The sequence below is a fragment of the Lontra canadensis genome, unplaced genomic scaffold (genome assembly GCF_010015895.1).
Source record: "Lontra canadensis isolate GAN:19392208 unplaced genomic scaffold, GSC_riverotter_1.0 scaffold9, whole genome shotgun sequence".
Taxonomy (NCBI): domain Eukaryota; kingdom Metazoa; phylum Chordata; class Mammalia; order Carnivora; family Mustelidae; genus Lontra; species Lontra canadensis.
The window spans coordinates 30,495,108-30,513,301 of NW_022631003.1; the positions used below are offsets into that span (position 1 = coordinate 30,495,108).

The following is an 18,194-nucleotide window of genomic DNA, read 5'->3' on the forward strand; positions in this document are numbered from 1 at the left end:
CAACAGGCCTCGAGCGCTTGTATTTTCAAACCCTTTATTTGGTGACAGAACATTTTTTTCCTGTTCCCAACAAAATCCTCTCCAGGACCCCAAATTAAAAACAACAACAACAAAATTAATGTTGTATCAACAGAAGCCAAGTTTCACCTGTTTCTCTTCCAGACACTTTGAAACAGGATTGAGACCCCATAGCTCTGTAGAACACAGTTTGAAAGGAATCGGCTGGGTCACACTTTGATTTGGTGTGATAAAGCAAAGAGCTAAGAGCACATGATGTTCAGTGAGGACAGCAGAGCTGGGTTTGCTGAACTAAGGCACATCACCATTTGGGGGAAAATCAGAAAAGTATCTCTGTTACAGTATTCCCCAAGCCTCAAGGAATCTCTAGTTCTTGATTATTATGCTCTATCTGGCAGAGACTGTGAATAATTTTGCGAAAATTGTGTTGATCGCTGCGAAGGTTTTGGTGAGAGTTCAAGAGAAAGGAGACATGAAGAAGTTATTAGTAGCAACATGTATCACCATCAATTCCTTCCAGGTGTAACTTTCCTCAGTCTGTGGTTATTGGGAACGTTTCAAACATACCAAACACACCAAAACAAATTATTTCAGAAGGTGATGTGGAGGGCAGTGTCAAGATAAGCACCAATCTATTTCCAAACACACCCAGAAAATAAAACAAGAAAAATACCCATTTTAGACACACCTTACTGATAAACACATTAGTTGGTGGGGGCGGGGGGGGGGGGTGATAATCTATTGTAGAAATAGTTTTTAAATAAAAATATTGGACAATCAGCTTAAATTCTTAAAGCTACTGAGCAAAATTATTTCCTGAATTTTTTTCTGGATCAATTTCTTATAGGCACTTCCTTATAGTAAGTTGGAAGGCATTCAACACATTTTAATCTAAGTTTGAGACACCCATTCAAAACATTTCCACGTGGGTCAGTTTCAATTAAAGTTTTTCAGATTAAAAAAAAATCTAAATACTTAATGATTACAATGTAAATACAATGCAAATTATTTTAGCTTGAAAGATTTTTTTTTAAAAGCAGGGGCTGTTTTCTTTTAAATCAAAACAGATACTTTTTTTAGATTTTTTTAAGGTTTTTATTTATTTATTTGACAGAGCGAGATCACAAGTAGGCAGAGAGTCAGGCAGAGAGAGAGAGAGAGAGAGAGGAGGAAGCAGGCTCCCCGCCAAGCAGAGAGCCCAATGCGGGACTCAATCCTAGGACCCTGAGATCATGACCTGAGCCGAAGGCAGAGGCTTAGCCCACTGAGCCACCCAGGCGCCGTCTTTTTTTTTTTTTTTTTTTAAAGATTTTATTTATTTATTTGACAGAGAAAGAGATCACAAGTAGGAGAGAGGCAGGCACAGAGAGAGAGGGAGAAGCAGGCTCCCTGCCAAGGAGAGAGGCCGATACGGGACTCGATCCCAGGACCCTGAGATCATGACCTGAACCGAAGGCAGGGGCTTAACCCACTGAGCCACCCAGGTGCCCCTAAAAAAATCTTTTAGGTAATTTTAATTTACCAAAGAGCTGCCAAAGAGAGATAATAGTTCCATATATCCTTCACTCAGCTTCCCCTAATAGTTAACACCTTCTATAACCATGATATAGTCATCAAAACTGAGGAATTAACATAAACAAAAAATGGTAATTAAAACTACAGACTTTACTCAGATTTCACTAGTTTTTCCACTAGGTCCTTTCTCTATTCCAGGATCCAGCCCAGGATACCGTGTTCAAGTAGGTATTTTTGTGACTCAGAACTTCTGGGGCCAAATTTTCTAAGATGATTTACTCTTTTATAGTCACAAAATTTATATGCACATTTCTTGTGGTTTTAAGCCTGAATCTGCTCACGTTCCTGCAGAAGCATACGTACCTAGACAGGCAGGCAAGTATTTACTGAATTTGTTCCAGGCTGAGCTATTAAGAGGAGGAATCTGGAAACATCTTAGGTTCAAACACCCTGTGACTTTCGACTACTTTCTGGCTGTGGAAACTTGGTTGAGCTACCCCGTTTCTCAAGTTTCTCATTCCCTCATCTAAACACTGGGGGATAACAAGAAAGTCACCTCAAGGCTTGCTGAAACTGGAGTATTCATAGGAGTACGGAGCTTGAAAGAGTGTCTGGCACACAGTATACATGCAATGTGCCACATGCTCGTATTATTACAAGCAGGTTTACGCCATGTGCCCACCAAGGTACGGACTTTGGTTCAATGACAGAGAAGAAAACGAATCCTATTAAAGGAACCCCACAATTCTTTGACATTGAAAAATTAGCTGTTTGAAATTTTCAACGAAATTTTTTTAAAGATTTTATTTATTTATTTGACAGACAGAGATCACAAGTAGGCAGGGAGGCAGGCAGAGAGAGAGAGGAGGAAGAAGGCTCCCCGCCAAGCAGAAAGCCCGATGCAGGGCTCAATCCCAGGACCCGGAGATCATGGCCTGGGCTGAAGGCAGAGGCTTTAACCCACTGAGCCACCCAGGTGCCCCGAATTTTCAACAAACTTAAAGAAGATACTTCTGGGAGTTGGTTCCAGAGCACAGCTCACAAAAGGCCTTTTAAAGAAAAGAATCTAAAGCAGCAGTGCACTAACAGGACTGTGGAATCTAGAACAAGTTCTCCTGGAAACCATCTCTCCCACTGTTATAAAGTCCTTCTACCTCTTAGATGGAAGGATAAAAATACGAAACAGTAATGCAGGAATCAGAGAGAGTCCACCTCACCCTACTTCTTGCCTCTGCGATTCCTCCCCTAGTGGAACGGGGCTAAAGAGAGAAAGGAGGCAGGTTTTGGGTAATATTCTCCAAAGCAGAAGGGAGGAGAGGAGACGAGTCTCTAGATGTCAGGTCAAAAGGGTGGTCTCTTCTGAGCAGTCACTGCATATAGGAAGGTGTAACTCAGAAACTCCCAGGGCTTCGACACTCTACACTCTATTTTTTAAACATCTTTAGGAGAGGGGCGCCTCGGTGGCTCAGTCAGTTAAGTGGCCGCCTTCGGCTCAGGTCATGATCCCAGAGTCCCGGGACCATCTCACATCAGGCTCCCTTCTTAGTGAGAGTCTCCTCCTCTCTCTGACCCTCTCCCTGATCGTGCTCTATCTCACTCTCTCTCAAATAAATGAATAAAATCTAAAATAAAACAAAGCATCTTTATGACATATAATTCGCATATGAAATTATGCGAAAATTTACTCCTTCAAAGTGTGCACTTCAGTGTCTACATTGTTGAATATACATAAAACCATCTTCCTGGAGAGCTGAGTTTAGATTAGTCTTCACACAGCTTAAATCAAAGTTTTAAATTTCCCAACGGTACTGCAATCACCAAATCCTCTGACTTCAACTTAATAGAAACTCTTCTGGCTCTTCTTAAGTTAAGGCAACACCCTGAAACTCTGGTGGAATCATTGTGAAAACAATGTATTTTGCTCACTATTTCTGTGTCTTTCCAGAGAAAAGCAATTTGACACTCCCCTTCCCCAACTCCCAGGAGCCAATCACTTACAACAGTCATGTAATGGAGCATTCGACCATCTACCCGACCTTCGTCAAACTGGGTCTTGTACTGGGGGAGACCAATGTCATCCAACCACCCTACAGGAGAGAAATCAGTGTTGTTAGTAAGCCATGCAACACCTGTACTTGTGATTCAAAAGAAAAAGCAGCTTCATTCATTTATTCATTCAGTCAGTCATTCATTCATTTACTCATTCATGAATGAGTGAATTTAAAACCTCTTACTAGTGACCCAGTTGAAATCCAGCTTTCCATGGTTGGTTTCTTCTTCGGACCCCAGGGCTTGCAGTGCCAGCTGGAGCTTCTTTCGATGAAGTGAATGCTTAATCCCAAGTTCCTGAAATAATAAGCAGAAACACTGGTTTTACCATTCTGTCACTATGGGCTAGATGCCACTGGCAAAAGATGCCAGTTCCCCCCAAACGAAGCCAGTGTTAAAGACCCGACAATCCCGTTCAGTCAGCATACCAAGTCGGGCTGGTGAAATGTTGCTGAACAAAAGGCCCCTAAAAAGCCAAGACCACAGCAACTAGTTTAGCGGGATGCTCCATTCCCTAGTAGGCTCCTTCCTCGGCAAGACTGGAATTCTACTCTTTTTGTACAAAAGGTTAAACAATTAGGAAACATGTTAAATAATTTGACGTAAGATGTAGGGCTCTTTCCTTTTCCTTTTTGCAAAGTAAAGCTGAATTGCATACTTTACACTGAGAAGTTGGGCCAATGCTAAAGCCTCACAAAGATTCTGAGAAATACGAGCTTAAGGTTTATTATTATGTCTATACAATTATTTCTCATTAAAAATGCCCAGTGGCTTACATGTTTCATAAGGAATCATTAAGATCAGGTCCTTCTTGTTAAATCCATGTGATTAAATTAGAAAAAAAAAAGTGTGAAGTAGAAAACACAAAGTTTTTCAAGAGTACTGATTAGCTCCCCCCACTCCCCTTTCTGGAGTATAAAACAATTCTACATTTTATTCTCTTTCTCAGTAGCCATTGTCTAAACAAAACAGAGAAGCAGTCACCTTCTCCAGATCTTGCTGAGAAGCCTGCAGAAGTGTTTGGCCAGATGCAATCCAGTGCTTGCCCGAATTCAGGTAGGACCCCAAGCCCTGTTCCACAAGCCAATTGCAAACCTGCTCCTTGGTCCATTTGGCAAATGGCATATCCAAGTCACTATAAGAAAACGAACAACTGTATGAAGAACAATTCCAAGTCAGCCCTGTGGCTTCTCGAGATTGACCAACGTATACTGAATTAATGTAGAAATTCCCTAGTAATGCCCTATTTGACAGTGAAAAGCTGACTTTTCAGTCCATGTTTGGGGGAGGTGGTACTGGCATTGAAAATTACCTCAACAGGACCACAGCTTTCATTTCAAATGAAACCACAGAAGATTCAATATGATTGAGTAACTAAGATATCGTATGGAAGAAAAGCAAGTTGAACCAACAAGTCAAGTCACTGTACTAGCTTCAATCAACACGGTTTGAAGACTGAATCTCCAAACAGAAAACACTAGGTTAGATGGAGAGAAATCAAGTCTAACTTGAACTAACTGTAGCAGAATTATGGTTTCTCTCCAAATGGTTATCAGTGAGGAGAGCGCAACACGCCATCACAGAGTACAGGGAAATGTAATCACAGCAATTTCTGTGTCAAATTTTCAACTCTGACATGTAAATCATGTCTGAGTAGAAAAGGAAATCATGTTCCTTTTTGGGGAAAAAAATGTAGATAAACAAGACTTTTTTTTTTAATTTTTTTTTTTTTTTAAAACAGCACAAGGAGATCCTCTGCTGTGTATAAAGAAAACACACGGCAAATGAGACCTTCATGTGTTTGGAGAAAGCCAGGGTTTCCTCCTTGTTGAAACCTGTGCCCAGTCTTCTGCGAGGGTAGGAGGGACCATGTTCCAAAGATTTAGTGTCAATGATTTGTGCTAGATGTTTGCCACCCTTCTCATGCTGAGTAGGTCAGTACAGTAATTTCAAAACAGCCCTCAATTGTGGTAAGGATGTAGGAAAAGTTCCTAGAGTCTTAACAGATAAAGCATTACACAGTCCTGATAAATTCAGGAATTCTGTTAGAATTTGTGTCTTATGAATTTATGTAGGTGCTTTCACAGAATCCATTAGTCAATAATGTTCATCGAACAGTTACTATTTACCAGATACTCAACACATATTAACTCATTTAATCTTCACGATTAGACTAATTCATACCATGGGAAACGGCGGCGCAGAGCATGGATGTAGTTGCTCAAAGGTCACCCAGGTTACAGGAAGCAGCAAAGCCAGCAATCAGATCCAAGCAGTCTGTCTCTAGAACCTACTCTTAACCACTATGTTAGCCCATCTCTCTAGAGCTATGCTTTAGAGTACTTGGAGTAACTATTTTCTCAGTCAGACTGAAGTCAAAGAATCATTCTTGCACAGATGTTGCTGACACTTTAAGCTTCTATTCCTCCCCTGGCTCACGCAGCCCTCATCTTCTGCATGATTTTCACCAACCACTGCCAACCTGCACTGCTCTAAAGATGACGGACCCTTCTGCCAGGCAAAAGGGTAAGCAACAGATTCTACTGCTCAGCCCAGGGACAATCCTAACACTGCAAGTGCTCACAGCCTGGACATGTGGGTAGAGATGTCAAAGTCCATTCGTTCAGTTTTTCTCACCTGTTAGATTGTCCCAAATCTCGAGACCAACCCAGTCGTGGCCCTGCAGTTGCCCTTGTCCCTCCTCTTTTAAATTCAGGCTCAGACATGTCGTCTGGGTTGAATGTAGTTGACTGACTTCTTCTAAGTCTGAACAGAAGAAACAACATCACATTGCCTTGTAGAAACCTGAGGAGACCTTAGGACTTTAAAATTAAAAAGAACATTGCTTATGAATGGTCAGAAGAGACGTCTGGATTTACACTTTAACTGAGACCCAGTGAGTAAGCGAATCCCAGATCACAATCTTCCTTCCATAAAAGGAACAGCAAAGCCTTACAACTGCATACTTGTTTCTAGGCAATCTTCCATTTATTCCTACATTCGAGCAACACACAACACAAAGCCCCCTCCATATGTCTGCTGTGTTACTTACTTTCCAAAGAGTTTCATGATACCTCTGGATTTCTTTTTGGAATCCGGCGATGGTGGAGATATCTGGAAGGGACTGCCTCCCTGCGAATCTTTCGACTGGGAAGATACACCAGCCAGATCTAGGTGCTCAGCTGTCTCCTTCTCTGTTTCAGCTATTCCAAGAACAGAATACATACTTGGTGAGTTTTAAAGTATGGAATGAACATGACTAGATGCTACCCTTCTGACTTTAGCAACTGTTAACAAATTCTTCTTCTGTTGGTCTGTAAAGCAGTAATTTACAAAGAGCACCCTACAAATATTACAGATGGAACACAAATGTATGTCCTGCTCTACAGTCTGCTGTGTATCAGTGAACGATGTGTATAATATCATGTATGATATCATGCCTAAATTCATTAACTCACAAATTACTACCTCTTTGAAGTTCAAAGGTGGGATAGGATTGCCACATTCTTTCTTTAAGTGATCTGAGTACATAATGAAATTAATCTCGTTTTTTCCGTAGCACTTGGTACTGTTGACATTCTTCCCACATTCTTCAAAATCATCATCTCCTTCATCTTGTTAGGACGATCTCCCAGATCTGTCATCTGATCATTTCTTCTCTGCTATAGGACCTGTTTTCTCTTCTTCTTCCACTCTGAGATTCTGTTCTAGGCTCCTGCCAGCAGGATCTCTGAACAAGTTCACCCACTCCATGCCCGGCACTAAATGATGGCTTCTCTCATTCATAAGCAGCTGGTATCACAATCTCTGGTCCTAATCTCTCTCCCCAGACTCAGGATCTGAATGTTTATGGATATTCCCAATTTGCTGTGCCAGGAACATCTTAGACTCAACAAATCCATCCAATTCTCAGAAGAATTCTCTTAGATTTTCTTATTTAATATTCCCTTGATACTAATTAATATTCTTCCTGTTACTCCCGTTCACACTCTTTGGCATTTTCTTTTCACTCCCTCCTCTCCTTTGGCACTTACATCATATCCTAGTCACCAAGCGCTGGCAATTTTTTTTTCAAGAGAGTTATTCCTATTTATAACTTGCTATGTCCTACTGAGAAAAGAATGTACTGGATATGCACAAATTTTTCTTTTGATATAAAATCAGTATCTGTTGATTCTGCCTTGAAGAGTAACATCCAAATTTGCTACGCCCAGATCTCCCAGCATTCTCTATTTCTTAATTCTTTTACCTGTCCCTTAAGGCATGATCCCCCACTAACAAACACAAGCGGTACTGTTTCCTCAGTGTGAGACTACACATTTTTGGGAAAGAAAAAGTTGTACAAAAATCACAGAAATGGTGTTTCAGCAAGATATAAAAGTCGCAGAGGTTGACTTCTCTACGAAGCACAGCTGTGATTATAGGTTATAATAAGCAGCACTGGGCTCTTAGCATTAACAATGTATTTCTTCTAAGAAAGATGCAAAAACATTTGAAAATGTTGTCTGGATTTTATTTATCCCATGTGTCTTCTAGAAATGTAAGACCGCAAAGGGAGAGAAATCACCTGTGTTGACCCACATGAGTTGGTGTATGGGTATCTCAGGGAAAATCCAAAGGAACTTTTCCATCCAAACCCCAAAGCCATCATGGGTATGGGTGTACCAGAAAATGTTGCCTAACTCACCCTCATTCTAAAAGCATCCTGTTTTCATGTTTTGTTTTGAGATGTTTCCTCCCTCCCATGCCCCACCCTTTTAAAAAGGAAAACAGAGTTTCCCCTCTCCTAAAATCACTTTGGGGGAGGCTCCTTGGATATCCCAGAAAGCTTCCTCCAGTGTCACTAAATGCCACCTCCATCTTCAAAGCAATAAATGTCAGAAGAACGTTCCCTTAAGAAAAGTCAGTCTAAAGCAATCATTTGCAATGTCTTCTACAGACTTCTCGATTTGGCTGAAAACATTGCTCTCTGGGGATAATGGAGACATGGAGAAGGGACTGCCAGGACCTGGGAGTTAGTGTGAGACAGGATGCACTGGAAGGGTGAGAAAGCTGGAAGGTACGAGGCAGGAGAGTCCTGCCCTGGACTCTGAGGGTGCCGTGCGCTTCTGGGTCCTCCCAGAGCTCCTCCCAAGGTGTCATTAGCAGGGGTTAAAACAGCACGTAGGTTGGGAAGCAAAGGCTCTCCAGAGAGTCCACTTTAGCAGCAGGCGGAAGGAACTCTCTGGAGTCGAGGACAACATTTTCTGATCACTGCCAGCTTGCTTTCTAGAGATTGCAGATGCCAAGAGCAAGGATTAGCTCAGCCTGGAGGACAGCACTGGCGAAGGCTGGCATGCAGGGGTACGATACCTAGGGTGGGTGCACTGGCACTTCGTTTACGATCTTCAGATATCCCAACAACGCACACAATCACACGCAGCCCAATGGAGAGAACACAGGAGAATGACAAAATGAAACACAGCTCAAAGTCCTACTCACAAAATACACACAGGGGGAGGAAAGGCAAGCACCGCGCTGTGCTTCCAACATCGCAGATTCCATTAGCAGGAACAATATGGGGTTAATTGGTCCACTTTCGAAACAGATGAGAAGCTGTTTACAATGAAGTCAGAGAATGTCAAGGGTTTTGGTCTTTCCTCTACATTTATGCTCCAACAAGGAGAGCAGGGTGACAGCCTGCATAGAGCTATCTTTACCACCAAATTAAACCCATGGGGGCAGTTTCTTGCAAACTTTTCCCCCAGCTCATTCACCTTCATTTCTGAGAAAGAGAAACGCACAGATCGATGAACCAGGGAAGGGAGGAGATTGACCTTGTCCTCGTTCTGAGTGAATTAAAGCAAAGGCACGCTGGCCATACGCACCCAAGTTTGGTGCACTTGCTGTCCTCTTGTTACTTTTTATTTTAAAAAAGCCACGCCCAAAGGACGATCTGGCTTTCCGAGTGCCAAAAGGGTTGTCGTCCACAGATGCGTCATGCCCCGGAGCTTTCGGAGGGAGGCTCCTGAAGGGGCTGCTTTCTACCGGAGCTTTATCCTAAAAGACAAGTAATAATAAATGGAACACGGCATGGCTGTGCACAATTAGGAGTACACGCTGGGCACAACACCTGATCTGTTACACATGTGATTTTATTTAAAAGAATCATGGAACTGACAAGTTGATTATGAACACCAAGCACCATATTACAATTTAGAAAGTCAGTTCTGAAAGCTACTTAGGAAGCAAGAGCAGCAACAAAAATATGTTCGTCACTGACCTATAACCTGCATGCTTCGGATGTAAAATATTTAGGATATAGAAATTCTCAAGCTTTATTTTAATTTTATTTGCCTCATTCCCCCAGATGACATGGAAATAAGGTACTGCATAACCAGAATACTGGCAGGCTTCCTATTTTTCAAATGGTTACGACACAGACTAGGCTACAATGCTGTTCGCAGTCTTTGTACCGTAACTGCATCAGAAGCCCAGAGTAATATAATCACTGTGCAAAGTAGGCGTTATCCCCAAGCTTCTACACCAGCAGCAGAAAGCGATTCTACTCCAGTTATTTAAAATATTCTTCTCAAGGAATTACTAGTCAAATGAGGACACAACCAGTGACCATTAAACATTTTGTTTTTGAAAGGGTGTTCTGAGACATATTCATTATCTTGCCTGCAAGTTACCTGACACGGATCACCAATTTTCAAACACTACGACATGCTCAGATACACTTAACACCAAAACTAAACTTGTTGTAATTAAATTTTTCTTCATCGATTCAGAAGACTCTTTGGCTGTCTCTAACATGTCAAGGTCTTTATCGCAAACCTTAACTGTAATTAAGTTATACTTCTAAGTACTGTTGATTTTTTAGCTTTCTCGTTATTTGAATTAGCAGTTACAGTAACATGATCTATTATATTGTTTTAGTAGGATCCAAAGATGCTTTGATTTGCATGCTCTCATTCCTCTAACATCTCCTGCCCTCTGTTTCTGTTTTTGCAGAGGTGGAGAAAGGGGAGAGGGGACACAAGCTTTGAAGGTGGTTATTTTATCCTCCAAATTTATTGCTCATTGTAACTACAAGTTTATAGATGCCACAGTTTAGTGCAACCATTACCTATGTCTCACCACAGATGTCAAAATCATTTAATCATTTACTGAATTGGCAAGACAAAAAAAGGACAAAGGATGCCTGTAATTACAGCTGTGTGCACAGTCTGTGCCTTATCAGGGACACCTACATTACAACTCAAGGCATTCAGAGCCAACAGTCAAGGGAGTGCATCTGGAAGTGGCCTGTCTACCAGAATGTAGCCTTTACAGAGTTAATGATTGAAAATTAGAGGAAAGAAGAACCAGAGCCCTTGTTGATGAGGTCTTTAAAAAAGAAAAAAAAAAAAAAAGACAAAAAAACAGAACACCAAAATGTTTGCTGTATACACAGTGGTTATATTAAATAAACAGCTGTTCTCAGGCAGGTGACCTAAGGACTTTTTGTGAGGTCATAGGAAGCCCAAATATGATCATTAAGAACATCAATAGCCTGATTGAGAGTCTGGGGTTTTGTTTGTCTGGCTTTTGTCCCCCACCAACAGTTTATTGAGCTGAAACATAAAAAGTAACTATCCTAAATTGAACAATTCGGGGACATTTAGTAAACTCACGGTGTTATGCAACTGCCACCTCCACCTAGCTCCCAAACATTTCCATCATTCTAAATAAAACCCCTTACCTAGGAAGCAGTTTCTCTCCATTCCCCCCTCTCCATCTCTGGCAACCGCCAAGCTGTGTTCTGTCTCTATGGATTTATCTATTCTGCATACTTCACATAAATGGAATCGTGTACTATCTGATCTTTCATGTCTGGCTTCTTTCATATAACATGTTTTGGAGGTTCTGAGTTTGGGTTTTTTGGAGACATTTAAACAATCACATGTATCAGACATCACAAACATTTTTCAATTGTGATCTGGACATAAAAATTACCTCTGGAGGCTTCTGAACAGACTCCTTTTCCTGTTCAAAACAACAATATTTTAGATTCTTACAGGAATGGCTTCATATATTCACAATCTGTTACATACAATTCTAGAAATTAAAATAAACTTACATCTACATCTAAGCTACACAATCTCAGTTCCATTTATTTCCAATAATGGCTAATTAAAGTCTTCAGTTTTGATTGTATACACTACTTTCAATCGTTCATATTTATCCTTCTTAACATTTACCATTAACTGTGGTATCTAATAAATCTACATTAGAGGAACCTCAAGCTCTTCTTGAGAGTTTTATTTGCAAAATGGGAAAATGTGAGGATCCCTAAATATTTGCGTCTCAGGGTAACAGACAGAGAAACAACACAGAACCAACCCCGTCTGATGACTCTTTCTTCAGATTGCCCAGGCTGCTGGACTTTTGCAGACTTGAAGTTCTAAAAATAATAATAATAGTAATTAGGATTAATAATAAGTGGCTCTGGTGCCACCGTTTCTTAGGAAAATATCTTGGAAAGAAACTAAAACTGTGTGTGGGTTGAATCCTGGTCATAAAAGAAAACCCGGATTCAGGCAGTCACTTATGTGCTTTACAAAATTGTAACATTGAGTTCTTAAAAAGCAGAGGTGGTTAACTGTCCTGCCAATAACTCTAAATGTCCCACACATGTTAGAATAGCTGGAAAAACACTTAGACTGTCCTTGTGATGTCAACATTTGAAAATAAACCAGCATTTTTCCATGGACCAGTGGTGTATCCTTTTATGTATACATTTAGACCAGGAACTTTTTTATTTTTTATTTTTATTTAAATTTTAGTTAATATACCAGGGAACTTCTAAAATACTCACATACTATTTACATATAATCCTTGTAATTAAAATAAAGGACAGAAGTGTTACTTTTCAATTCACAAAGGAATCCATTTTCTGAATCTGGCCAAGTAGTTCATTTTATAGTTCTGATCGAGGCATAGAAGAAAAATCCCTCTGGCTGCCCATAGTAATTTGTTTGCTATCCTTGCAAAGGCAAAGTGACACTGTAAATATCCAGAGATTTTTTTCCCTTTCACATAACTAGCATTCAAGTGTACAGGGCTGCTCTTTTCAAAAATGGAAGGCAGGAATAGGTGACCAGTTTAGAGAGAGAAAAAAGCTCTAAGAAGCAGAATAACATAGATACACAAACTTTTAAAAGGCAATTCTCATGTACTCATGTGTACATAAGTTACTAGACATGTCCAGTACCAAATAAAGTAAAATATAATGGCAAGAAAAGAGAAGATCTCATCTTTGAACACTGCTCTGGAAATAGATTTTCCTAATTCAGACTTGAACTTGGATAAACATAGATAATGGACCAGTTTACTACATGGAGAATGCAAAAAACTACTGCAAACTTTCCAGCCATTACATCATTCTCTCTGACTCTTTTCTGCTAGGGTCAAAATGCAAGCCAGTACAAACCTGAAATTCAAAGCACTGCACTTCACATGAAAACTGATGAAGGAAGGCTAAAGCCGTGCAAACATTTGGCACGAGATAACGGATAATGGTCAATGAGCAAGTATCTCTTTGTTAACTCACAACCTCTCCTTCCCTGACATCCAACCACCACACCTGCATTAATGTATTCAGGCCTCAGTCATCTGCTTCTCACAGTGGTCACTGTGAGTGTGTCAGAAGCTTCCTCTCTCCCAGGTATCAATGACATTTCCCACATTCAAGAACGTGACTTACGAAAGACTATCGCACGGCTGGGTTTCAACAGAAGCACCGAGGATTATTTTTCCATCACTAAAAGAAGAAAGAAAAGGAAAAAAAAAATGGAATGTGTGTGCTTCACAAGTAAAAGACCATATATATTCTAAGTAAGCAGAACTGTCAAAAAAACAAAAAATTGTGCTAGGGAAGCTATTTCTCTTTTAAAATAGTCTTGTTTTGTTTTTTTTTTTTTTTTTTTTTTTTTTAAACACAGGCTCCATGCCCAGCATGGGGCTTGAACCCACAACCCTGAGATCAAGACCTGAGCTGAGATCAAGAGTCAGCTGCTGAACTTACTGAGGACTCCCAGCTGCCCCTCTCTTTTAAAATATTCTGTATTTTCTTTTGTTAAAAAAATATTTTATTTATTTATCTGACAGAGAGATCACAAGTAGGCAGAGAAGCAGGCAGAGAGAGAGGAGGAAGCAGGTTCCCTGCCGAGCAGAGAGCCTAATGTAGGGCTCGATCCCAGGACCCTGGGATCATGACCTGAGCCAAAGGCAGAGGCTTAACCCACTGAGCCACCCAGGTGCCCCTAAAATATTCTATTATATTTTCTTTTATTTGGTCTCATTATAAGGTTAAGTAATTGAGAACATGCTCCCTCAAAATTCTACTTGTTAATGGAGAAAGTGCTGTATCCCTGTCCCAAATCCTTCTTCCAAACAGCCTGGGCCACATGACCATTGCTATGGGGCTTGGGACCCACTGGTGGCCCCCCATGACTTAGGACATAAAACTTGAGTCCCCTAAAATCTCTCTCTAAACTGAACACCACACCTCCCTGGACTCCTGTCCTAGGACTTCTTGCTTCACACCCTTTATTTCAATAATCCAGAACTGACTGTAGTGATTGATTTACACTGGTTCCCTGGCACATGCCTTACAGTTTCTTGCTTCTCACAGTAAAACCTGTGTCTGTAAATAAATTGCAATGCACTCTTGTGTTTGCTTGATCTACTCTGCTGAACATTTATATTGTAATGTTGGGTCATAAATGACATACCTTTCTTCGAATGAAGTCTCTGGTTGAGGAGGCAATTTTGCTCTTTCAGACGTTTCCAAGCCCTTAGATGTTGGCAGTAATGAAGGGATTGAAACTTGCAAGATGCTGGTGTGGAACTGTAATGTAATTAGAGAAAGTAAAAAATCCACGAAATAAGTCAAGCAGAGAGAGTCAATTATCATATGGTTTCACTTATTTGTGGAGCATAACAAATAGCATGGAGGACAAGGGGAGATGGAGAGGAGAAGGGAGTTGAGGGAAATTGGAAGGGGAGGTGAACCATGAGAGACTATGGACTCTGAAAAACAATCTGAGGGTTCTGAAGGGGCGGGGGGTGGGAGGTTGGGGGAACCAGGTGGTGGGTATTAGGGCACGGATTGCATGGAGCACTGGGTGTGGTGCAAAAACAATGAATACTGTTACGCTGAAAAGAAATTAAAAAAAAAAAAATCACAAAATAAGACAGAAGTCACAGAGAAAAAAAAAATAACTGAGACAATTACATGGTCCATCAAAAAAATTTCATACACCTATGTTTAAAAACACTATTCTTCTATTTATAAAATGGTCTCTGGATATAAACATCAATGACTGTTAAAATCAGAGAAAACATTCTGGAGGACGGTCATTTTTGAACTTGGTTCTGAATAAAACATAATAAATACCATTAAGTAAGTCAATAGTTGATCCTGACAACTTTAAGCCCTAGTAAAAATCTTGGTTCTAACCTTATGCAAGTCACTTAACTGGGCACCAGTTTTCTCCTCTGTAACATGAGAAAGGCAATGCCTACCTTACAGGGTTGTCATGATTTGAGATGTGATTTAGGTAAAGTGCTTTGTAAACACACCTGTTTTCACTTTATTTTCTACCACGAGTCTAATATAGAATGTTGTTCAAACCAGTTCTTTTTTTTTTTTTTTTTTAAGATTTTATTTATTTGACAGAGACAGACATGGCGAGAGGGAACACGAGGAGGAGGAGTGGGAGAGGGAGAAGCAGGCTTCCCACTTCCCTGAGCAGGGAGCCTGATAAGGGGCTCCATCCCACAACCCTGGGATCACGACCTGAGCAGAAGGCAGACACTTAACGACTGAGCCACCTAGGCACCCCCAAACCAGTTCTTTGTGGATACCACTTAAAACACTTGGCTGAATAATACTACAGCAGCAACAACAAAAATGCCTAATACACCTTCCTAAGCAAATGCTTTGTGTATCCTAAGGATGGAATCTATGGAAGAAATTTTATACTCTGGGGTTGAATAATTTCCGATGACTGTAGAGCAGTATGGTGTAAGAGCCCATCATAAACTAATACATGAATTACTTAAAAAATATTGTGATAAAAAAATAAAATTTTCCTCAGTGAATTCACTCTGCCAGTCAACCAACCAATTAGTGACTGCGCCTCCCTTCTGAAGTCAGCCAGGAAGGTAGGGATTCACAACCTGGAACACACTTCTAGATGCCAATCAATCAACAACAGTCTCACCTCTGTAACCACACGTCCACAGCGGATGTCAACTCTCTCTAGCCTCTGAGAGTCCCTCAAACCCTGAGCTCCAAGCAACCCCGCATGCCCCACAAATGATCAAAGAAACTGTCCCTGACCAACAAAGTTCACCAAGATAACTAAATAAGCAATACATTTAGCTCTGTGGTTTTTTGTTCCAGTTACTGAGCGGTGGTCTCATTCCTTGACACTAAGAGGTTATAACATGTGAAGTCTATTAAAATCATCTGATTGGGCCCACGATGGAGTGGCTCGTGTTAAGCTCCATGTCAGTAAACCCAAACTTAGCTAAGTTTCTGTGCTTGGGGCTCCCAGAAAAGGCAGACCTAGGTCAACCAATAGGGACTTGCCTGCCCTTAGTAAGTTACCTGACCCACCCCGCCCCGAGACTTCCCTTTGCTGCACATAAGGAAAGTAACCCTACTTAACCAACCAGGAAACGACTAGCATGATCCTCTGCTCCTGCTTCCTTCTGCCTAAAAAAGCCCTTCATTTTGTACAGATCCATAGAATTCCTTTCCATCTGCTAAAATGGACGTTGCCTGATTCATAAATTGCTGAATAAAGCCAGTAAGATGTTGCAAATTTACTCAGTTTAAGTTTGTTCTTTAACAACAAGTCTGATCTTGTTGCTTCACGATTTCTTTTTGGAATCTTTATGATTAGTTCTGGGCAACTTACTGAGCCATCATCCCTGTGTTTAAAATTTTCTCAGCTGAATTTTTTTTTAAAGATTTTATTTATTTATTTGATAGAGAGAGATCACAAGTAGGCAGAGAGAGAGAGAGAGAGAGGAGGAAGCAGGCTCCCTGCTGAGCAGAGAGCCCAATGCGGGACTCCATCCCAGGACCCTAAGATCATAACCTGAGCCGAAGGCAGAGGCTTAACCTACTGAGCCACCCAGGCGCCCCTGAATTTTGTTCTTTAACAAGTCTTATTGCTGTAAAATAGGAGATTACTTCACTATCTTTTTTTTTTTATTTGAATCTTTATGATTAGTTCTGGGCGAATTATTGAGCCATCATCCCTTGTGTTGTCAAGTTCACAGTAGCTCCCGGGTTCCTAATCATGGGGAAGGAAATGGCTCCACTAACAAACTGATCCATTTCCTTGATTTTGTTTTGAACTTAGGACTTTAACTCCCAACTCCAATCTCCCTCCTAGCTCTTGTTTAACAATGTGGCTCAACACACTTAATCCTCATCAAATCATTCTGGTTCCAAAAGAAAAGTCTCATTAAAGTACAATTCACATAGGAAAGACTTTTTTAAAGAGATTATCTAGGCAAATCTTACATGTAACATCTGCCATTCTGTAAACAGGCAGCAAGCATACTCATTGACTGTCAGATGTTATTTTTCCCTTCAGTAGAAATATAATTAGCAATTAGGGAATTTTCCCCCTCTAACATATTTTTTATTTCCCCCTCTAAAATATTTTTTATTCCTTAACTAATCTTTTGCCTCTTTTTTCCAATTTTATTGGGATATCACTGACATGCAGTACCGTACAAATTAAAAAAAAAAAAAAGAAAAGAAAAGAAAAAAAAAAACATATTTTTTTTCCTTGCAATGAGAACTTTTCGGATCTACAGTCTTAGCAACCTTCAAGCATACCGGACAGCAGTGTTAACTATAGTCATCATGTTGTACCTTGTACCCCCAGCACACTTGTCTTATAACTGGAAGTCTACACCCTTTGATCACCACCCTCCAATTTCCCCTACCCAGTAATCCTTATGACTGACATCTTTTAGCCCTCTCCTACAGTGAAGAGAGAAATGTTCCCTCCTTGAATTCATTTTCATGCAATTCAAATTTCATTTTCTCATTAGGTAATCAGCAGGAATAGATGTGAAAAGAAAAGATGCCACTTGGTTTTTTCTCACTGCAAACAGTAAAATGTTAAAGGAAAGACGACCAAAAGGGGAATTGGAAAAGGTAGCCAAGACTGTTTAGTTAAAAAACAAAAACAACAACAACAAAAACAATTTTTCCCATTCCCAGTTTCTCTAGACAGTACACTGCACTAAAATTAAAAGTTCTATGGCAAAGAGGGCGGTGCTGTCAGGAAGCCACGGGTGTGCCTAGGTTAAGACCTCAGGAAGACTTAAGGTACAGCTGTCTCATTGAAACCTTCAAAAAGTTCGACAACTCTAAAAATAGAGGGATATTCTATAGCTGCCATACAGAAAACTTAAGATAGAGAAAGTCTTATGGTGAAGATAACTGTGGATATCCTTTACCTGATGGAGTGGATTATAAATTGATTCATAAGAAATTCCAAATGAATAAAATATTATACCAAATTAGACCAAGAGGGATAGAGATAGTAGAA

The 18,194-nt window shown here is 40.4% G+C and overlaps 1 protein-coding gene across 8 annotated transcripts in view; it reads right to left on the bottom strand.

The window, feature by feature from the left end:
* The window catches only part of PPFIBP1 (PPFIA binding protein 1), a 173,987-nt gene that overhangs the window by 5,241 nt on the left and 150,552 nt on the right, over positions 1-18,194 (bottom strand). For 5 of the 8 annotated variants that reach the window (XM_032855182.1, XM_032855184.1, XM_032855183.1 and 2 more), the window contains 11 exons: positions 14,343-14,458; positions 13,313-13,369; positions 11,950-12,010; positions 11,563-11,592; positions 9,450-9,621; positions 8,935-8,967; positions 6,635-6,785; positions 6,220-6,348; positions 4,567-4,717; positions 3,768-3,879; positions 3,532-3,620 (listed from right to left, as the gene is read on the bottom strand). In XM_032855182.1, the coding sequence (XP_032711073.1) occupies positions 3,532-3,620; positions 3,768-3,879; positions 4,567-4,717; positions 6,220-6,348; positions 6,635-6,785; positions 8,935-8,967; positions 9,450-9,621; positions 11,563-11,592; positions 11,950-12,010; positions 13,313-13,369; positions 14,343-14,458 (1,101 nt within the window). The remainder of the gene's footprint in view (positions 1-3,531; positions 3,621-3,767; positions 3,880-4,566; positions 4,718-6,219; positions 6,349-6,634; positions 6,786-8,934; positions 8,968-9,449; positions 9,622-11,562; positions 11,593-11,949; positions 12,011-13,312; positions 13,370-14,342; positions 14,459-18,194) is intronic. The other 3 variants (XM_032855185.1, XM_032855181.1, XM_032855180.1) reach the window with 1 other exon arrangement.